This window comes from Scyliorhinus canicula, chromosome 5 (genome assembly GCF_902713615.1).
Source record: "Scyliorhinus canicula chromosome 5, sScyCan1.1, whole genome shotgun sequence".
NCBI classification, from domain to species: Eukaryota; Metazoa; Chordata; class Chondrichthyes; order Carcharhiniformes; family Scyliorhinidae; genus Scyliorhinus; species Scyliorhinus canicula.
This window is the reverse complement of record NC_052150.1, coordinates 39,390,540-39,412,758: the sequence shown is the minus strand read 5'-3', so window position 1 is coordinate 39,412,758 and position 22,219 is coordinate 39,390,540. Positions and strand designations below refer to the sequence as shown.

The 22,219-nt window shown below is 43.9% G+C and overlaps 1 protein-coding gene across 2 annotated transcripts in view; it reads right to left on the bottom strand.

Annotated features, from left to right (window-relative positions):
- The window catches only part of LOC119965927 (dyslexia-associated protein KIAA0319-like), a 145,574-nt gene extending 129,719 nt beyond the window's left edge, over positions 1-15,855 (bottom strand). Inside the window, exons 1-2 of one of the 2 annotated variants that reach the window (XM_038796949.1) lie at positions 15,497-15,855; positions 5,267-5,414 (exon numbers count right to left, since the gene is read on the bottom strand). In XM_038796949.1, coding sequence (XP_038652877.1) covers positions 5,267-5,348 — 82 coding nt within the window. In that variant the 5' untranslated portion in view covers positions 5,349-5,414; positions 15,497-15,855. Of the gene's footprint in view, positions 1-5,266; positions 5,415-14,814; positions 14,933-15,496 lie in introns of those variants that run through there. The other variant, XM_038796950.1, reaches the window with a different exon arrangement.
- Between the last annotated feature and the right edge of the window lie 6,364 nt (positions 15,856-22,219).

Genomic DNA, 22,219 nt, shown 5'->3' with positions numbered 1-22,219 from the left:
GTGTTCTATCCCTCCACTCACGCTCGAGGTGCTTTCTAGTACCTTGGTGAAGGAATTCGACACGCACCAACGAATATGTCGGAAGACTTCAAGAAATCAATTGAAGAGGCCTTGGCCCCCATTCGTTGTGGCTCTGGGGAAAACTAATCAGACCGTTGAAGCCCTGGGCACCCCAATCAAAGATATGGAGGTGGCCTTTTCAGGCCACAGCGAGCGGATTGCCTCGCTGGAATTGGAATGGTCTTCAGTGATAGAAACAAATAGATCGTTGAGAACCAAAATAAATGACGCAGAAAATAGGTCCAGGAGGCAAAATATTTGGATTGTGGGGTTGCCAGAGGGGATGGAGGGCCCAACACCCACTGAGTACTTCTCGGGCATGTTCAGCAGGATGATGAAGGTGGATTCATATTCCCTCCTGAGTTGGACCAAGCCAATCGTACACTTCCACCGAGTCCTCATCCTGAAGATCCATCACCTGCGGTGATAGTGAGGTTCCACAGCTTCAAGGAGAAGGTTTTGTAATGGGAAAGGAGAACCGCAGCTTTAAGTGGGATGACTATTCCTTCAGGTTCTATCTGGACTTGGGTGCAGAGCCAGTAAATTAGAGGGCAACGTTCTATGGGGTCAGGTATATGGGCACTGTATAAGAGCGAATCCAGTTTGATGTGGTCTACCCAGTTTGGTTCAGAATTACTTTTGAGGGAAAAGACTATTTGATCAACGCTTCGAGAGAGGCGGACTCTTTCGTTAAAAGACACACGTTGGGCATGGTGTAATTGGGTTTTTCGATTCTGTCGACGGGCGTGTTGAATTATTACATTGTTGGGGTTTCATGTTTGTTCCGGTTCTTGTTGGAATTGAGTTCTTATAGTTCGTGTTTAGAATTTGTGGGTTTGCATTGTGGAGCACAAGGGTATATGGGGTTTAGGTATTTGTGGTTTGGTATTTTGTTGATTACTTCTATTTTTCTTTTTCTCCAGCGAGGGAGGCTCCCTCCCTGCTGACTAAAGAGTTAGTCAATGGAAATGGGGGTTTGAAGGGCTCGCTGCAGCTCATTATAGTAGTTTTTCAGACAATGAAATTAGAGTTTTTGTTGTGTTTGGGTTTGTTAGACGTAGGTCTTGTTTGCCTCGCTTCTATTTGGATTTGTACTTAGATGTATTTGTATTCATGGATGACGGCATTGAGGGGGGAGGGGGGGGAAGGTTGGGGGAGATTTTTTTTTTTTAAAAGAGTATCCAATTGGGGCCGCACGGTGGCCTAGTGGTTAGCATAACCGCCTCACGGCGCTGAGGTCCCAGGTTCGATCCCGGCTCTGGGTCACTGTCCGTGTGGAGTTTGCACATTCTCCCCGTGTCTGCATGGGTTTCGCCCCCACAACCCAAAAATGTGCAGAGTAGGTGGATTGGCCACGCTAAATTGCCCCTTAATTGGAAAAAATAATTGGGTACTCTAAATTTAAAAAAAAAAAAGAGTATCCAATTACTTTTTTCCAATTAAGGGGCAATTTACCATGGCCAATCCAGCTAACATGCCCATTTTTGGGTTGTGGGGGTGAGACCCATGCGGACAACGGGAGAATGTGCCAACTCCACACGGACAGTGACCCAGGGCCGGGATCGAATCTGCAACCTCGGCGCCGTGAGGCAGCAGTGCTAACCACTGCTCAACCGTGCCGCCCCTGGGTTGGGATAGATTTTTCCTCGTCCAGTCCTTTGACCTGACCATCTTGGGTGGACCTGTTTGCTGTGCCTTTCAATAATAATCTTTATTGTCACAAGTAGCCCTACATTAACACTGCAATGAAGTTACTGTGAAAATCCCCCAGTCGCTACATTCCGGCGTCTGTTCGGGTACACTGAGGGAGAATTCAGAATATGCAATTCACCTAACAGCTCGTCTTTCGGGACTTGTGGGAAGAAACTGGAGCACCCGTGCAGGAAACCCACGCAGACACAGGGAGAACATGCAGACGCCACATAGACAGTGGCCCAAGCTGGGATCGAACCTGGGACCCTGGAGCTGTAAAGCAACACGGTAATCTTGCTCGTTGGAAATGGCTGACTCCGGATTGAAGGGGGGTCTCCAATTTGTTTGGTCGCCTGGAACATTAGGGGTTTGACTGGCCTAGTGAAAAGATCAAGGGCATTTTCTCAATTAAAAGTTTAAACTCCAACGTGGTGTTTTTGCAAGAGACCAAACTAGGCTGCGCAGGAGGTGGGGCGATTTTAATTAATAAAAGGTTTCAGTTTTCAGCCTCTAAGATTATAGCTGACCCCAATGGTCGATACATTATAGTCTGTAGCTCCCTGGTGGGTACCCCGGTGGTCACAGTTAATAGTTAAGCCACAATTTGGACCATACGAATTGTATTAATATCTTGCTGGACAGTCTCCCCTATATAGATTTGCATCATCTTATTTTAGGTGGGGACTTGAATTGTGGCTTGGACCCGAGATTTGATCGCTCGAAGCCTAAATCTTTTGTACCATCGTAGGTGGCCAGGGCTTTGATATCTTTCCTGATGCAGATGGGGGAGGTAAATTATTGGTGCTTCTTGCACCCAAGCTATAAAGATTTTTTGCTTTTTTTCCCATGTCCATTAAGTATGTGCATGGATTTATTTTTGTTTGTTCTAGATAGGTCTCTCCTCCCTTCAGTGGTGGTAACTGAGTATTCAGCAATTGTCATTTTGGACCATGACCCGCAATTCATTGATTTGTTGCTAGAGTCTAGCCCCACCAAACGTCCATCACGGAGGGGAGACACAACATAAAAGATTTTGTGAGTGCATGTCCACTGCCACAGAGGGCAATACAAAATTTAACAAAACCGAGTCAGTCTCACCTTCCATGGTGTGGGAAGCCCATAAGGTGGCTTATCACACAGATACGCAATTAGAGCAGTAACCTCGTTTCTGCCCCTCCTCAGGTTAATGCAGCTTTTGAATCTTTTTACCATAATCCCTATAGATCAAGGCGTCCTGCGGATGGATCAGCCTGACATTTTGGACAGCCTATCCAACCCAACTATTAAGGTGGAGAAGAGTGGCGAGTTCGAATCCCCGTTATACTTGGATGAAATTTTAAAATGCATTGGATTGATGCAATCTGGCAGATCCCCTGGTCCAGATGGTTTTCCAATTAAATTCTATAAGATATTCTCGGAGTAGCTTGTACCTTTAAATCTGGACATGTTTGATGATTCCCTATCCTGGGGATCGCTGTCCTCTACCTAGACTCAGGCTTCTATCTCTTTGCTTCGTAAGGGGGACAAGGATACGACAGAGTGTGGTTCGTACCATCCTATTTCACTTTTGAACGTGGCTGTCAAACTATTTGCCATCATGCTGGCGCTTCGGCTCGATCCTTGCCTCCCAATATAATCTTGGAGGATCAGACTGGTTTCATAAAGGGTCAACAATTGTCCGCCAATATACATCCCATGCTAAATGTTCCTTTTCCCCTCCTCGGTGCCTGAACCGGAGGTGATTGTATCTCTGGATGCCGAAAAGGCAGTGGGAGTATTTGTTGGAGATTTTCAGGAGGTTTGGTTTTGGCCGCAAATTTATTTATTGGATTTGTCTATTGTATAAGGCCCCCACTGCCAGTGTTCGTATAAATACCCTGACCTCCGATTATTTCGTTTTGAATAGGGGCACGGTTGCTCTGGCAATAGTGCTGCTTGCTAGAGTACTGAGGTCTCTATTAAGTGGAGGAAGATTAATCAGGGAAGGGTGAAGCATCACGTGTCCCTTTACACAGATGACCTACTTCTCTATATTATGGACCAATGTCCAGGGCCGGCTCAAGGCACCGGCAACTCAGGCAGTCGCCCGGGGCGCCATGTGCTAGGGGGCGCCAGAGACTTGGGTCCCGCGCATGCGGTTAGGCAGGTGCCAACTAGCGCATGCGCGGTGGCCGACCTCCCTCAGGGCAGCCCCCCCCTCGGTCCGCCCCCCCGCCCCCCGCCCCCCCTCGGGTCCGCCCCCCCCTCGGGTCCGCCCCCCGCCCCCCCCCCCCCCCCGCCCCGCCCCCCCGCCCCCCCCCCCCCCCCCCCCCCCGGAAATTGGGTCAGATTTATACCGCTGTGTGTTGCGGGGGAAGGGGGGAACGTGGAGCAGTGGGGTTGGATTAGGGCCAGCGATAGGTGGAGATTAACAAAGATGTTGTCAACAGAAAGACAATGGGAATGTAAATGGGGGTGATCATGGCCAAGAAGGGGCTGATAGTGCCGCATTAAGAGATTAGAATGAGGTGACGGCAGAATAAAGGTGAGCAGTGCGTCACGGAAAATTAGGAATGGGGAACAGATGGGGTGGGGTAGAGGGAGGGCAGACAATGGTCCACAGATGCTGTCAGATCTGCCGAGATTGTTCAGAAGATATTGTTGCGGTTTAACGATCTCTGGTCCATATGGGGACAAATGGAAGTGCGCTCCTGCATTCCCTCTTGTTTTTGTGCAATAGTTACTGCACTGGTGTCTTTTTCCCCTGTAACATTTTCCACGAATCCAACGGTGGTCTCCTCCCTGAGAATTTGGAAGCCATTTATGCAGTATTTCAAACTCCTTTCCCTGTCTTCACTCACCCCAATATGTAATAATCATCCTTTCCCATCAGCTGGTTTAGACTCGGCATTTAAATTTTGAGACGGGAAGGGTCTGGAGCGGTTTGGAGATTCCAGCTGCCCACTTTTAGTCTATTTAGGCATTTCCAAACTTGTGATTTTTCACATAAGTCTTTTCCCTCCTTTTCTTTGGTGCCTCCCTCTTCCCTGATGAATTTTGTTTGGGTGGAGATCTCCCACGCTGCCTAGTGCCTCGGCTTGGCTGGGTGAGCTAATGTCATTTCTGCATTTGGAGAAGGTCAAGTTTACCATCATGGGGTCGGTGGAGAGATTCTACCCAAGGTGGCAACCGTTCATTTCCTTTTATAAGGAGTTAGTCACCGTCAGCTTTTGGGAAGGGACAGGGGTTAGGTTACTTTGCTTTTAAGTTAATGAGGCGTTTTATGTGTTTTTATCTTCTCGTTGGATTGTTTTGATTATGAAAAATTTCTTAATAATGATTTTTTTTTAAATAACCCAATTCATTGCAAAACCAAAATACTGCCAATATTGTCAATTTTGAAATCAAAACAGAAGTTCTGATAAAAAATAATTTACCTGAAACATTAACTGCTGTTTCTCTCTCCACATATACATCTGCTGAACATTTCCATCATTTTCTATTTTTAAACCAATCCATTACTTCAGTGACATACCTGTTATGGTGCAAAGTAGTACAACATGGAGGGAAAATGGTAAGTGGGTCATTTTCACAAGCAGCAAGCTCCAAAGCGACATGTCTCTGCGCTGCTTTTCCAAAAGTCAACTTTGCTTTATCTTCCTTCAGTGGCAGTTTGGGAAACACTGGAATAAAGAACAGGTGATCAGCCCAACAATGCAAAGCACATGTCAAGAAGGTCAGCATTGCCAGTACTTGTTCAGTAATTTCTATGTAGTTATGATAGCATCACTGTGCCGAAGGTGCGTGTCTGCCATGCAACAGAAAATGTAGAAAGGCCCAACGTGAATGGCATTCGATCCTGTGCCTCAGAACACAGGTCTTTTATATTCGTACATGGGATCTGGGCATCACCAGCAAGCAAGTATTTATTGCCATCCCTAATTGCCATTGAGAAAGCAGTGGTGAGCCATGTTCTGGTACCACCGCAGTACCTGTTAGGGAAGGAGTTCCAGTGACAGTGAAGGAATGGTGATATATTTCCAAGTCAGAATGGTGTGTGACTTGGAGGGGAACTTGCAGGCAATGGTGTTCCCATTCCCCTGTTACTCTTAGTCTTTCAGTTCCTATTGTCACAACCCCCTCAGCTAGTCTGTGGTCAATTCCAGCCCCAGTTGACAATTGAAAGTAATGAATAATTCTTAGACAAACACCCAAAGTCTTTGGCCCTTAGCTGTCAATAACTACAGTCACCCCAAGTTTGTAAATTTAAACACAAATAATTTTACAAATAACAATAACTATAATTAAATATGCCACAAATGCAACAGGTTAACTACTATCTAATTCCACCACTTAAACTCACCCACCCTCGACACACACGAGACAGACAAACACAGAGGGGAGAAGAGGGGTGTAAAATAATAAATAAAGTAAAAAGATAAGGGTCTTTATTTCAGATGGTTGTTTCTAGCACAGCTTCCTTCAAGGCTTTCAGTTCAAGATTTCTGTTTCCAGTCTGTAGTGGTTTCCACTGTAGATTCATTCAGGTCTCTGCAGTTTCAGAAATACTGCCGCTTTTCTGGAGGAAAAACACGAGGGAGAGCGAGAGCAGGTCCTTTTTTCTGAGTGTCGAGGTCTCCAACTGCCTTTCCTTGGCTCTCTGATAATCACCCCACTCAGTTAGGATCCAATCACCACCGCCTGTTACCAGGCAGAATATGGCCCTTTGGCCAATTCATTGGCCACCAGCCAATCAAACAAACCCGATCCCACCGATCCCTTGGGTGCCGGAAAGTCTGAGTTCTGCTTGACTTTTATATCTTTACGTCCAATCAGCATCCATGGATCAAAATGTTAACAGCAAAAATAAAGAAAAGGGTAAAGGGAATCACCAGGACGGGCCCTTACACTATAAATCATAGAATAGAATTTACAGTGCAGACGGAGGCCATTCGGCCCATCGAGTCTGCACCAGCCCTTGGAAAGAGCACCCCACTTAAGCCCACACCTCCACCCTATCCCCGTAACCCAGTAACCCCACCAAACCATTTATGGACACTAAAAGCAATGTAGCATGGCCAATCTACCTAACCTGCACATTTTTGGACTGTGGGAGGAAAGCGGAGCGCCCGGAGGAAACCCACGCACACACAGGGAGAGAGTGCAAACTCCGCACAGACAGTGACCCAAGCCGGGAATCGAACCTGGGACCATGGCGTTGTGAAGCAACTGTGCTAACCACTGTACTACTGTGCTGCCTGTGTTGTTCCTCTGACACAAGAGCATCAGCAGAGTTTCTCTTTATGATGGCAACATTGATGCAAACATCTTGCCAATTAGAATCTATCAAATCTGTTCAAATAATGCTGCTGCATATAAATGAAAAATGGAGAGTTATAGTTGTGCAGTTTCACGCCAATTCTTAAAAGGGAGCGGGTCTGTAGCACAAAACTACCAGACAGTAGAAAATTTAGAGCAATGTTTTTCAGAGACACGACTGATTGGCCATTGTTGGAGTGGAAAAATCTACTCTTCAGATTAAAGTGTAAATTGAACCTGATTGAGGAGTGATCAATACCAACTGGATGCCTGAAATGCAAAATGCTCCACTCCTCAAGTCTAGTGTTCCTCACCACATGATGAGCACAGAAATAGCAAGTAGGTGTGATATTTTAGTGATGAAAACTTCCTGCATGCACAACCAATGTCTAGTTTAAAATAAAAATCAGCCTAGCAGCAACCTTCCTTCATCATCATCCACACCACACAAAGGTCACACAACATGAAAATCACTCTTTTGAAATTCTTAGCAGTTGATTGATTGATTGATATTTATTGTCGCATGTACCGAAATACAGTGAAAAGTATTTTTCTGCGGCCAAGGGAACGTACACAGTATGTACATAGTCGACAAAAGAATAATCGACAGAGCACATTAACAGTGGTGCATCAACAAATAGTGATTGGTTACAGTGTGGAACAAGGCCAAATAAGAGCAGCATAGGATGTCGTGAATAGTGTTCTTACAGAGAACAGATGAGTCCAAGAGGGAGTCGTTGAGGAGTGTAGTAGCTGTGGGGAAGAAGATGTTCCTATGTCTGGATGTGCGGGTCTTCAGACTTCTGTATCTTCCGCCTGATGGGAAGGTCTGGAAGAAGGCAAAGCCTGGGTGTGAGGGGTCTCTGACAATACTGTCTGCCTTTCTGAGGCAGCAGGTGTAGACAGAATCAATGTGGGGTGGCAAGCTTGTGTGATGTGTTGGGCTGAGTTCGCCACACTCTGCAGTTTCTTGAGATCTTGGGCCGAGCAGTTGCCATACCAAGCTGTGATATAGCCGGATAGGATGCTCTCTAAGGCATATCTGTTGTTTCTTTATTTGCTGGTGGGAAGTGCCATTGTTACGAAGATGAAGGCAAAGAGGGGTAGTGACAGGGTGGTCTGACCTGCTCTAAATTCTGCCTGACAACAAGCCTTGTTGCTATTAGGGCAGGGAGAGTGGGATTAAGGTTGCCTTACTGAGAAGAAGGTGCTATATGTTCTCACTGGTAGACAAGAAGTGGGGTTGTGTAATCGTTTTATATGCTCTGAAACTAGTTCATCAATCCCCCACTGTGACAATAGACTGGTTGCACTTTCTTTAACAAGCCTGGTTGTGGCCTATCTCCCTCCCTGATTGATTTCTTCCAACACCAGCCAAAGATAGAAATGTGTTTTCTACCAACTATTTTGCAGAACCAAGTAGACAAGATCAAATTAGCTGAAAGAAAAATTAATGGGACAGTCCCAAATGGAAACTGTCACAAACAAAAAAAAGAATCACAAAGAAAACTTAAGACATTAAAACAAAATATGATTAACGGGGTCAATAAGGCACTTTATAGCAAACAGATTAGAAGGGAATCAACATTGGGCGAGTGCGAGGGAGGCAATAATCCCAGAAAAATGGTGAGGAATGCCTGCCGTTGGTTCAAAAATATGGCTCCACTTATCATATCTTGCAACACCTACTGGAAAATGAGGCTGGAGATGTAGTAACAGGAACAAAGAAATGGCAGAGGAACTGACTAGTTACTTTGCATCAGTCTTCACAGTGGAAGACACCAGGAGGATACCAGAATGTCAGGAGCATCAGGAAGCAGAGGCAAGTTCAGTGGCCATCACTAAGGAGAAGGTTCTGGGGAAACTGAAAGGTCTGGAGGTGTATAAATCACCTGGACTGGATAGACCATGCCCCAAGATTCTAAAGGAGATAGCTGAGGAGATTGTGGAGGCATTCTTTTAAGAATTACTGGAGGGAGGAAGGGTCCAAGAGGACTGGAAAATGGCTAATATAACGCCCCTGTTTTAAGAACGGAGGGAGGCAGAAGACAGGAAATTATAGGCCGGTTAGCCTGACTTCAGTCATTGGTAAGATTTTAGAGTTCAGTATTAAAGATGAGATTGTGGAGTATTTGGAAGTGCATGATAAAATAGGACTGAGTCAGCATGGCTTCGTCAAGGGGAACTCATGTCTGACAAATTTGTTAAGAGTTCTTTGAGGAGGTAACAAGGAAGTCAGACAAAGGAGAACCAGTGGGCGTGATGTATTTAGATTTCCAGAAGGCCTTTAACAAGGTGACTTATAGGAGGCTGTTAAATAAGTTAAGAGCCTAGGTGCTAAGGGTAAGATACAGGCCTGGATAAAGGATTGGCTGACTGGCAGAAGGCAGAAAGTGGGAATAAAGGGGCCTTTTTCAGGATGGCAGCCGGTGACTAGTGATGTGCCTCAGAGGTCAGTGTTGGGACGTCGATATTTCACAATATACATTAACAAAGAAACTGAGGGCACTGTTGCTAAGTTTGCAGATGATACAAAGATATGCAGAGGGACAGGTAGTATTGAGGAAGTGGCGGAGGGGTGGTGCGCAGCAGAAGGACTTGGACAGGCTAGGAGAGTGAGCAAAGAAGTGCCAGATGGAATACAATGTGAAAAAGCGTGAGGCTATGCACTTTCGTAGAAAGAATGGAGATAGACTATTTTCTAAATGGGAAAAAGAAATCAGAAGCACAAAGGGACTTAGGAGTCGTAGTTCAGGATCCTCTTCAGGTTAATGTGCAGGTTCAGTCGGCAGTTAGGAGGCAAATGCAATGTTAGCATTCATGTCGAGAGGGCTAGAATACAAGAGCAGGGATGTACTTCTGAGGCTCTATAAGGCTCTGGTCAGACCCCATTTGGAGTATTGTGAGCAGTTTTGGGCCCCGTATCTAAAGAAGGATGGCCTTGGAAAGGGTCCAAAGGAGGTTCACAACAATTATCCCTGGAATGAAAAGCTTGTTGTATGAGAAACAGTTGAGGGCTCTGATTCTGTATTCATTGGAGGTTAGACGGATGAGGGAGGGATCTTATTGAAACTTGGAGGATACTGCAAGGCCTGGATGGTGGATGTGGAGTGGATGTGGAGTGGATGTGGAGTGGATGTTTCCACTTGTAGGAAAAACTAGAACTCAAGGACACAGCCTCAAACTGAAGGGACGATCATCTCAGATGAGGAGGGATTTCTTCAGCCAGGGGATAGTGAATCTTTGGAACTCTTTGCCATAGAAGGCCAAATCACAGAGTCTTTAAGACAGAGATAGATAGACAGAGATTGATTCATAATGGAATCAGGAGTTATGGGTAGAAGACAGGAGAATGGGCATGAGAAACATATCAGCCATGATTGAATGGCAGAGTAGACCCAATGGGCCAAATGGCCTAATTCTGCTCCTATGCCCTCTGGTCTTATGGTTTTATGGGCATGTATGGACAATGGAGGAGGACAGGATCTGACTTTGCTATCGTGATCTTCATGAAACACAAAATCACCACCAATACTCACTTTGTTGCTTCATATGATAAAATGGTCTGTTTAGTTAAGATCCAAAGAAAACTAGCAGCAGTCAATGCTTTGAGAGGAGGAAGTAGAAAAATGGGCAAAAAACGTTCATGCAAACTGACATAATCATCTTGAAGCATGCTTTTGTTAATCATGTCCAGTGGTGTTGAGATTATATTACCCCACATTCACTAACTCAATGCTTTACCTTCCACATAAGCAGGCAACACTATCCAGAAGACAGTAGTTGCATTCAAGTTGTCAGCTTTCCTCAGTGGTAGCTTTAAATGAGAGGACAAACCAAGTACTAATCACCCATTTAGGTGAATATTAAAGATCCCACCGTACTATTTGGTTATATTTTAGTTTAACAACTGTTCCTATGTATGAAAAGACAAAACAAGGTACAAAACAAATACATAAAACAAGAAACGCGCAATAACAGAATGAAGTTACCAACTTTACACCATCACAAGGGAGACAAACAATAGCATGAAACAACCAGAGCACACAGTCTCCAGCTAGCCGCAGTAGTATCCCAGTCCCGTAGTACTATTTGGAGATGTGGAGGGGGAGTTTCTCCACAACATTCAATCCCACCAAAGCAGATTAACTGGTCATTTATCTCATTGCTTTTTGTGGGAGTTTATGTGCAAATTGGCTGCATCAAACTAATTAAATGGCTGTGAAATGCTTTGGGATATCTCATGGGCATACAAGTCACTAATAACCAAGGTGTTTATTTCTTTACAGCTGCTACTTTCAGAGTATGCCTACCTTAATGGTTAACATCTGAAAGTTGGAGGTAAAACAAATCTAATCTATGATCTGTGGGAGGAGAAAGGAGGAAGCAGACATTTTATTGTACCCCCCAATGGTTTAGTTTGTAAATACACTATGCAATGTTGTGGTGAGTCCTGAAACCACAAAGATCCATTCCAGCTTCATTCCCTGATTGGTGGGGTGATCTGGGATAGTGGATAGCGAAGAAGGTTATAGAAGATTGCAAAAGGATCTGCCAGTAGGCCGATGAATGGCAGATGGAGTGTAATTTGGATAAATGTGAGGTGATGCATTTTGGTAGATCAAATCAGAGCAGGACCTACTTAGTTAATGGTAGAGAGTTGGGGAGAGTTACAGAACAAAGAGATCTAGGAGTACAGGTTCATAGCTCCTTGAAGGTGGAGTCGCAGATGGACAGGGTGGTGAAGAAGGCATTCAGCATGCTAGATTTCATTGGTCAGCATATGGAATGCAGGAGTTGGGACGTCGTGTTGAAGTTGTACAAGACATTGGTAAGACAACACATGGAATACTGTGTTCAGTTCTGGTCACCCTATTAGAGGAAGGATATTGTTAAACTAGAAAAGGGTGCAGAAGAGGTTTACAAGGATGCTACCAGGACTTGATCTAAGTTATAAGGAGAGGCTGGGTAGGCTGGGGCTTTTTTTTTTTTACCTGGAGCGTAAGAGGCTTAGGTGTGATCTTATAGAGGTCTATAAAATAATGAAGGGTATGGATAAGGTAGATAATAATCATCTTTTCCCGAAGTTAGAGGACTCTAGAACTAGAGGATATAGGTTTAAGGTGAGAGGGGAGAGATACGTGTACAATTTTTTCCTTCAAAAAGCAGTTAGACAGTTACATGGGCAGAGTGGGTATAGAGGGATATGGGCTAATTGCGGGCAAGTGGGACTAGCTTAGTGATATAAATTAGACGGCATGGACAAGCTGGGCCGAAGGGCCTGTTACCATGCTGTAAACATCGATCACTCTCTGACTCTATTTAATGCATCTCAGTTAAGATAGCTAAGAACACGCCAGTGGTGTCAAAGATTGAAGAGTATGGATGGATAGATGGGCAGGGAGAGAAGATGGGCAGGGTTTCTGCTTACGCTCCCCATGTCTGCGTGGGTCTCATTCCCACAACCCAAAAATGTGCAGGGTAGGTGGATTAGCCACGCTAAATTGCTCCTTAATTGGAAAAAAAAATTAATTTATGCTTATGATTCTTATCCAATGTCTCAATGTGTGAGGACATCAGAAAAGGATAGGGTATACTTAATGATTATAGCTCACTCTTCTCCAAGTTGAATATTCTGCCTATATTCGTGGTCTCGATTTACAGGAACAACAATGAGCGCTTTGATAAGGTACCAGAATGTTGTCTGTGGGAGCACGTGATTCACTGCTTCAGGAGGAGTGATGGAATAAACAGGACCAACTGGAGAAGGTTAAAGCAGTATAAAATATCTCAACAGAGAGAAGCAAGCAGTCTGCAGTCTAAACCAAGTAATTCTTCATTACATGTAACAGGTAGATGTATTTCTCAGAAATCAAACAAGCTCCCAATACAAGTTCTGGTAACAAATATCCTACCCTGCAGTGTTAACACAAACCTTTGCCAACAAGGTAATTCCCTTGTCAATATTAGAATGCATCTGAACAAACTGTGACTATGATCAATAATCCTCTGAACCCTGCACAAACTAGATTTTAATGATGAGATATACTATGAATTGGACCAAACTCCAGCATGCTAGGATGCAGGACAGAAACCCCAATATTTTATTTTATTTGTAAAACTGAAGAAAGGATATTTTGCTCCAGGAGTGATTCCACACAAATAGGGATATGGTATATTTAAAAAAAGGTCATTACAGAGTATTGCTAACTTTACCATAAACGCAAATAGTTTTCAATTACCAGTTAACAATGTTTAACAATACAATGAAACGATAACCCTTGACTCTCCACTCAAACAACACCATCTCAGGTCAAAATGCACTTTTAAATACAGTTAGCTGACTCAGGCATTCTTGCTTAATGGAGATGTCTTGGATAAACCACTTTGAGAAAGCGATATCCTTCAGGACCCAGCTTGCATAATCTTGCCTGTGTCAAACTACTGTTTAAACAGTCAACCTGAGACACAGAGAAATATAGGGCAGGATTTACCGACCACCCCGCTGCATGTGTTTTGGTGGCAGAGGTGACCTGCCAGCGGGATCTACCGACCCCACCGTTGTCATCAAGATTCCCCGTTGACTGCACCCCTCGTTGCCAGGTAACCCGTGCACCTGCCTGGGATCGGAATTTCCCACCAGTGTGAACAGCTAGTAAATCCCACCCATACATAGAAAGTGGATGCAAGGTGATGCCATTCGGCCCTTCGAGCCTGCTCCTCCATTTACTATGATCATGGCTGATCATTGAGTTCCAATAACCTGATCCCACCTTCTGCACATATCCCTTGATCCCTTTAGTCCTAAGAGCTATATCTAATTCCTTCTTGAAATTACACAGGAAAATCTTTGATTCACTGTCTGGAGAACTGCTGCTTGTCTATCAGGCTCCGTTCAATGGTTCAACTGAATTGTTTTTCCTGAAATTGCTAGTCTGTCCACAGACAGATTTAAACTCACTGCATTGACAGCTTCTTGTCTGTTCACATCCCAATCTTTTTCTTATAAATTTAGAGTACCCAATTCATTTTTTCCAATTAAGGGGAATTTAGCATGGCCAGTCCACTTACCCTGCACATCTTTTGGGTTGTGGGGGTGAAATCTACGCAAAAACAGGGAAAATGTGCAAACACCCAGAGCCGAGATTGAACCTGGGAGCTCGGCGCCATGAGGCAGCAGTGCTAACCACTGCACCATCATGCTGCCGTTCACTTCCCAATCTAAAACTAAATTCAAACTCCAGAAACTGCTTCAGTCCCTGGCTCTGCCTATTAACTACACCATCTTTCTTAAACTAAATACAATGGGCTGGATTCTCCGCTGTCAGGATTCTCCATTGCGCCATGAGCCCGGAGGTTTCCCTACGGTGCGGGCTGCCCACAACAGGAAATCCCATTGGCCGGCTGGCGAGTCTGAAAATCCTGGGTGCACGCCGCACCAGAAATCTGTGTGGTGGGACAGAGAAGCCCAATGTCTCTAACTATCTACCCCCAGGAAAGCCTCTTAATATAAACAAAATTACAATATCCCAACCTCAGCGAACAATATCCATAGCTTGAATGAATTATCTTACTTTTATGATGCTTTAATTTCACCTGTCTCCACAATGTCTTTCAAACCAAGATTTTTAAAAATATGCCAGCAGCAGTCACACACGAACCCAGGCTTTTAACCCTTACTGCACCAAATATATATATCTGAAATCCCTCCATTCATCACAGGTGACACTAATAACATCGGTCATGTCTTCAATCTGCACCAACCTTCTCTTGGTTACCTCTGATCCTGAAACAGCCCAGATTGTTTCATCTCCAACCAGATGTAAAATCCTACACCACTGACTAGTGAAAGATCAGGCCTAAAATATTAACCTGCCTTTCTCTTCCAGTTACCGTCACACTTGCTAAAATCGGTATTCACAACTTTATCCCGGATTTACTGCACTTGTCTTTGTTATTATTTAGAACTTTCTGTGGCCCGTTGATAGATGCCACTTTAATTTATATGATATAAATATATTTCAAGCCAGCCGATTCTATCTTGGTCATTGGTGGTCAGTATTGTTTCCTCGGCGGGCCCCGTTGTGCGTCAGAAACCCCCTTTTTAAAAAGGTCAACATATTCCAGGGCAGCTCCTTGTTCAGTCCGTTGAGCAGCACAGGGCGGGGTGGTTCTGTCAACCCTTACCCTTGGTGTTAAAATATGCTCGGCTATACAATTCATAACCATGTTTGAATTGGTGTTTGGCTGGGCAGTAACAAAAGCTACCTTCTCACCCCCGGGTCTCTCTCATTATATTGACAAATGTGCTGACTTGGCACTTTAGCCCAAGCGGCCAACCCAACGGCCTGGGAGGGAGGTAATAATGCATTAACACCGGGAGAGGGGAAAATAAAACATCAAAGCCTCACGGTTCTGCCCGCTCTTGGAGCAATTAGCTTCCTACCTGCACAGCCGCTCTCCACACATCATCTTCACTCAGCCAACAGGGCGGGGATTGTGTTCATCCCGTTCTCCACCCTCCCGGACAGCCGCTGTGAGGAGGGGAGGGGAGAGTCCTCCCCTCGGATACTCTCCCGCTCCACTCAATGGCGCAATGCCATGCCTCCCTCTTCCTTGCAGCTTGGATGAGCCGGCGGCCGATACCCTGGGAGGAGCCGATTGTGCTGGAGCAGGAGCCTCAGCGGTGAAGGTGCCGCCACCCCCTCCTCTGCTCCAGTACAGGGAATCCTGGTGTAGGTACCAGATGTGGCGATGCTGCTGCTCCCACTCCACGGCTGGATGTGATGTGGCGCGGCAGCTCCATGATCTCACTGCATGCTATCCATAGCGGGTCTCTCTGCCTGTTGTTTAACAATTGTCACCCCTCCATGTATTCGAACTAGGGCGATGCTCTCACCTCCTCGCCAGAATAACGGATTGTATTAAATTTTATTTTATTAAATTTATTTTATTAAATCCAATTTTATTAAAATACCAGAGTAATGCCAGATTATAGAGGGGGAAATGTCCACAATTCCAGTCTTGGGGACCAATGCAGCAGAGGGAATACTTTCTGCCCAGTTCCAAACAAAATGCAGTGGCTGCTAACAGAACCTTTGCCACTTTACATCTAAAGTGGGGAGGTTACCAGGAGTCAACTGGAAGGAACTTCCACTTTATCTGGCAGAAGTGTTCAACAGCAGCCTCTTCTCAGAGCACACGGTTTACCAACAGATTTAGCCAAAATTATATTGCCCAACAAAATAAAATCTCATAACATGCATGAAAATCTTTAGCACGACAGCGCTCCATCAATTACCAAAGGGTTCGGCAAGTTGGGAATACCCATTCTGTAATCTCTTCAGGGTGAAGTAAAAGTTATCACCCACAAGTTTTTTTAAGTTTAGGAAGCCTTTCATCAGTTCAGAGTAGTTTTTCTCTGAGGTTTTAAAATTAGCAGCTTCTAGCTAGAATTCTGCTTTCTGGGAGAGTTTATCTTTGCAGCTGTTTCCCGGCACAGTGGGTAGCACTGTTGCTTTACAGCTCCAGGGTCCCAAGTTTGATTTGTAGCTTGGGTCACTGTCTGTGTGGAGTCTGCACGTTCTCTCTGTGTCAGTGTGGGTTTCCTCTGGGTGCTCCGGTTTCCTCCCACAAGTCCCGAAAGATGTGCTGTTAGGTAATTTGGACATTTTGAATTCTCCCTCCGTGTACCCGAACAGGTGCCGGAATGTGGCAACTCGGGGCTTTTCAACATAATTTCATTGCAGTGTTAATGTAAGCCTACTTGTGACAATAAAGATTATTACATTAAATGTATCCTCTACACCTCTCTTGTCAGGGCTACTTGCTACTGTAACGCTCACCTTAGAAGCCAGGCTTTTATAACTATATTTTTATGTCTCAATTTTGAACTAATCTCTTCTTCAATGTTAACATTCAAAAATCTATACCCTATTGTTCCCCACTTCACTTAAGTAAATATCAGTTTACCTTGCCTCTAAGCTAATTCGCACATTAAACCCCCTGAGACAGCTGCATTCTCATCAATTCCTCTTCCATCCCATTCTTCAAACTTTATTTTATCCAAGCTTCTTTGATTTTGATTTTATTCCATTCATAAATCTTCTTTATTCAAGCTTCCTGACTGTAGTCACTGTTCCAAATGGGAAACATGACAGCTAGTTTTGTGACAACAAGCTCCCACAAACAGCAATGCGATGACCAGATAATCAGTGTGATGTTGACTGAGGGAAAAGTATTGGCCAGAACACAAGACCGCCCCTGTTCTTCTTCCAAATACCGCTGTGGGATCTTATATATCCACCTGAGAGAGCAGAAGAATCTCCATCCAGTTAAAGTGCTGAGGAGCTGAGTTCATATGTTCCTAGGTCTGAATGCTGGGGGGGGGGGGGGGGGGGGGGGGTGTGAGCTGGAAAGGCAGCGGAAGGTCAATGTCTATGGGTTGCTGACCGTTGGGGGAAAAGTAACTATTGTGAGGAGTGGCATTCGGCTCAGCGTGGCTGAAAAGCTGGAGTTGAGTGTGTGGTCGGTGCTGATCTGCAGATTCAGGAATCCAGAGGAAGGTAGTCTCAAGACAAAAGATAGAAACTCTGGGAAGTGAGCAGTCATTGAGGCAATCTGAGATGGAACAATTTCTGGGAGGAAATTGCAAGGCTAGATCTTTGAAACCAAAGCATGAAGATTTGCAACCCTGCATTACAAAGACAGAAGTTTCATAAGCTTGTAACATGCAGTGTTACAAGGACAAAGGTCAAAAGATGAGTCTTTGCTTCAGATGGTGGTTCTTTAGCACACTTTCTTTACAGCAAGCTTGCAGATTAGAGTCTTTGGTTTTCAGCTGGTAATGGTCTGCTTTGGCGAGTCATTCATTCAGGGTCCCTGTAGTTTAGAAAATGCAGTTCTCACATGGGCTGCTGAGAAATCATGGGATCGGTCTTGGTCGCATTTGCCGTTTATTGCCGTGTATTGTGCTAGACCATAGTTGCCTGCTAATTCAAATGTACCTTATGTTGATTCTGAATGTTACAGGATAGATAAAACCACAGTTTTATTCTCTTAGCAAATAACTGGGAACTCAAACTGTATCTACTTTGTACAAAAAGTTACTGGTCCCGACCCGGATCGCAACAGATCCCTCATTGTTGGAGGTTGAACAAAACATTTAATGTACTGGGGTTTTTTTTCACAATTCTGAACACTAGAAAACTAGTACAAAATATTTCCAAATAGCAGGGGAATGCAAGCAGGAATGTACTAAATCATATTTGTTGGAGCAAGGTTTAAGCACGATTTGTAAATAAAGGTCAGAATATTTCAATGTGATTATAAAGTGTCCTCTCATCATAAAATAATTCTCTTTGACTTATCATCATGTGCCTTCACGCTGAAATCTTTATCTCAAAGGCAAGACAATGTATTCATTATTGAGAGCCACTCTTCATATTTCAAATCAAGAACAGACTCTTATCTGTTAAAAGGTCCCATGAGGAACTGAGCCTAATGGCTATTCTGAGGTAATGAACCCGACCTGCCAGGAACATCTAGGCTGTTGAAAGATATTTCATTCCATAAGATCTGACAATCAATTTTTCATGAATAGAGCAAGACACTTTGAAGGTTCTCCAGCATGAGAGGGAGCAGAGGGAATAACTAAAATAAATTCCTTTCTTGTAAAGTCCAGTCAAAGAGAACTATTTATCAATTTGGAATACAATCACAGGTATGCTAATAGCCCAAAGAGGTATTCATAGATTAATTCAAAATGAGCTAAATTCATATTCGAGGTCAGATTGGACTGGGCTTTGCTGCAGTTCTCGTTAATTTTCTGCTTTAGGAACTAGAACTAAGGTGGTCACTGTTGAAAATGGTCACCCATTTAAGACAGAATGAGGAAAATGCTCTCTCTGAGGATAGAGTGTCTTTGGAACTCTCTTCCTCAAAAGGCAGAGTCTTTATATTTTAAAAGCAGTGGTAGATAAATTCTGGGTTAACAAGGGGGTGAAAGTTTATCGGGATAGGCAGGAATGTGGGGTTGAGGTTACAGTCAGATCAACCACGATCTTATCGAATGGCGGAGAAGGCGCAAGGGGCCAAGTGGCCTACTCCTGCTTCTAATTTGTTTGTTCGCTCGTTTAGTATGTACTAACATTGGCCTATAAAGTTCAGCATCTGAAAGGACATGTAGCTGAGAGGTTGATAATTTTCAATCTTTTAATAACTACCACTTATTTGTAATAAGACCTTTAACTTTCATGATCAGACATATAACCTTAAAGCTTAACGAATCCAGGGAAAGATCATTCCAAATCCAAAGTGTTTTACGCCTTTTTTCCTACCCCAAATTTATCAACATGAGAATTCACTTTCAAAAGTTTTGGAAACTCCTCCTTACTAAGAATTGGTCAAAGATGGAATTATTAATGCTGGGCCATAATAATAGTGAGAACAGGAGCTCCAGGCTTTTTACAAGTATTCTGTTGGATCATTAAACCTTTATTAAGCCATAATTAATCAAAAAGGAAAAGTTGTTTTGCCATGTAATTTATTCATTAATCACTTTTAGAACTGATTACCGGTTTGAGGAACATTTTGAAGCAACGGCAGAAAATCTTCTAAGATATAAATTAACAATTCCTCCCCCCCCCCCCCCCCCCCCCCCCCAACTCCAAACACATTGCGGTTTTCTGTAAAAAAGTGATGCCAAAGATTTGAGAAACCGCTAGCAAACCTGAGATGTGTAACTTGACATGCTTACTTTATAGGGTACTAATGACTCACCCCACTTCTCAGTTCAGACTTGATACATTCATTCCTTATCATGACACTCCATAGTTCCTACAATTCAGGAACCATGTTCTATTCATACTCAGGAACATGTATCTGAAACCATCCTAGTTGTCCTCAAAACCATTTCTTAGTACCTTGGCTTGGTTGGAAACCTTGCATGTTCTTGTGACCCTAAGAGCTATGCTGATATGAGTATGATGCTTGCTGGGTCGAAGTTGCAGATCGAAATACAAGGGCCAATGTAGTGGGTCGAGAGTTAGGCTGTTGAGCTGTACATATTAAAATGTTTTATTGTTACTGTAACAATGCAAGCTCAGATAAATCTATTACAAATATAAACCAATGGTGGGAAGCATCAAGCTGTTGAATGCAAGGCAAGATGATACTATGTGGAGACAGATAGATTACACTGCACAGACAGCAGTGGAAGAAATACATTTCCCTGTGCATCATTAAGCACAGGAATCTAACCTCTGATCCCTGTCCAATATTGAGGGTGCCCAAAATCACATGTAATACTCCAAATACAGCTTACCAATGTTCAATAACAGGTTAAAGTCATTAATTTCAACCCAAGTGCCTTTGATGTGCACTACAGTACTATGTTTGCCTCATCAACAACTCCTCTATGTTGCCTGCACGCTCACTAGATGATCAATAATCTCATTTAAATCCTTTCCTGTTTCTTCTTTTGCTAATGGGCATTCCTCGTTCCTGTATATATTTTACATTTCCTGTTTTAACTTGCATAACCTTTAACAGCAGCAAAAGACCCATGCTAGAAATTTGAAATAAAAAGAGAGATTGAAGGAAATACTCAGATCAAGCATCCATGGAGAAACAGTAAATGGCGCCAACATTTACTAGAATGGAACTGGTGAGCAGGGATGAGCAGCTTTTGGATGCGGTGGAGCTCAGCTGTCTTTTCTCTCCCGAGTGCTTTCTCTGACTGGAAGTGAGCCTAATTGACAGGTTTTGGTTCCCTGTTAGGCAGGAAACATTTTGAAGGAGGCCACAAGCCAGGAGTACTGGAGACTGGGTCTGGATCTTGGGGCAAGTGGTCAAAGAACGGCTGTGAGTGCCGAATTACAATGACAATACAAATAAAACAAGAACTCATAATTCTAAATAACATAGCTATAAACAATTAAAATATAAAAGTATTAAAATAAAATAATTGTGCAATAATGAATTTTTAAGTATACAAATAAATTCAAAATGTTGCAAAATGCAGATCGGCTTAAATTTGCAGAATGAAATGGAATGATCCTCTGCACCTTTTCCAGAGATCTTAAGTGGCCAGGTTGAGTTCATTAAATTTACAATCATTTACATCCTGAATTTTACAAAAGTAGGGGGTTGGACTGTTTTGTATTCTGTTCATTATTTTCAGAATGGTGACTTTTCTCCTTAGTTCCAACAAACATTTACTTTCGTATGGTTGTGGCAAGAGATACTACCAATGGAAAATTTGTTTCAAGCATTTTCAAACAAAATCTAGACATAGCTTCGCACACAAGCAGTGTTGAAAAGGAACTTAGCCATTTCAAAGCAGTTCCCACATACCTTTAGTTAACAGGGATGGAATTTGTAAATCTGGAGAGTAAGTATGGTGGCGTGTGGGAAAGTCAGCATGATTCTTGCTTGGCAGCAGGTCAGATTAATCAGCCCAATTTTCAACCTTTCAGCTCATTCATTATTCATCAAGGAGCTTGTTGACTCTCATGGCAGGACAGACAAGGATTCACCCCCTCCACCATCACCTCATGAGGATGAAGGTCCTGGCACCACAATTAAACGGAACCCACATAAATGTTCATTCACTGCATGGTCTGAAATTCTGCTTCATCATAGCGCGCAAAAGTGTGCATGGGAATAGTGGCATCCGTCTGAAGACCCAGATCCAACAGTTTGTCAGATTTGCACTTCAAACTGCGTATCATTGCTCTGACCGTGCGCTTGTTGCATCAGTGGTTAGGAAAGAGGAGGATGGTGCACCTCTACCCCTCCAGGTGCCCCTTCTCTGCTTCTCCTCAAGGAGTCAGGGAGGGGAAGCGTCAACCAGACACCCCGGGGGCATCCACCCAGGACACTCTCAGGGATGTCCTTCTGCACCAAATAGTCTCTGCCCCTGACTCCATCAACCCCAACAGATCAGGCCAAGGATGATGCACATGCCCCATGCACAGGAGACCTTCAGTAAACTGGGGCCATTCAGATCTTGGGCCACCAGAGGACGCAAAGGTAATCTCAGAAAACAGGGCATAATAGTCATCAGGCTGCCTCCACCTCTGCTGTGGATGTTGGGGCAACACCGAGACGTAGCGGTAGAATTAGAAAGATTATTAAGCTTTGAAGGCTCAATTGTGGCACGGCTGGT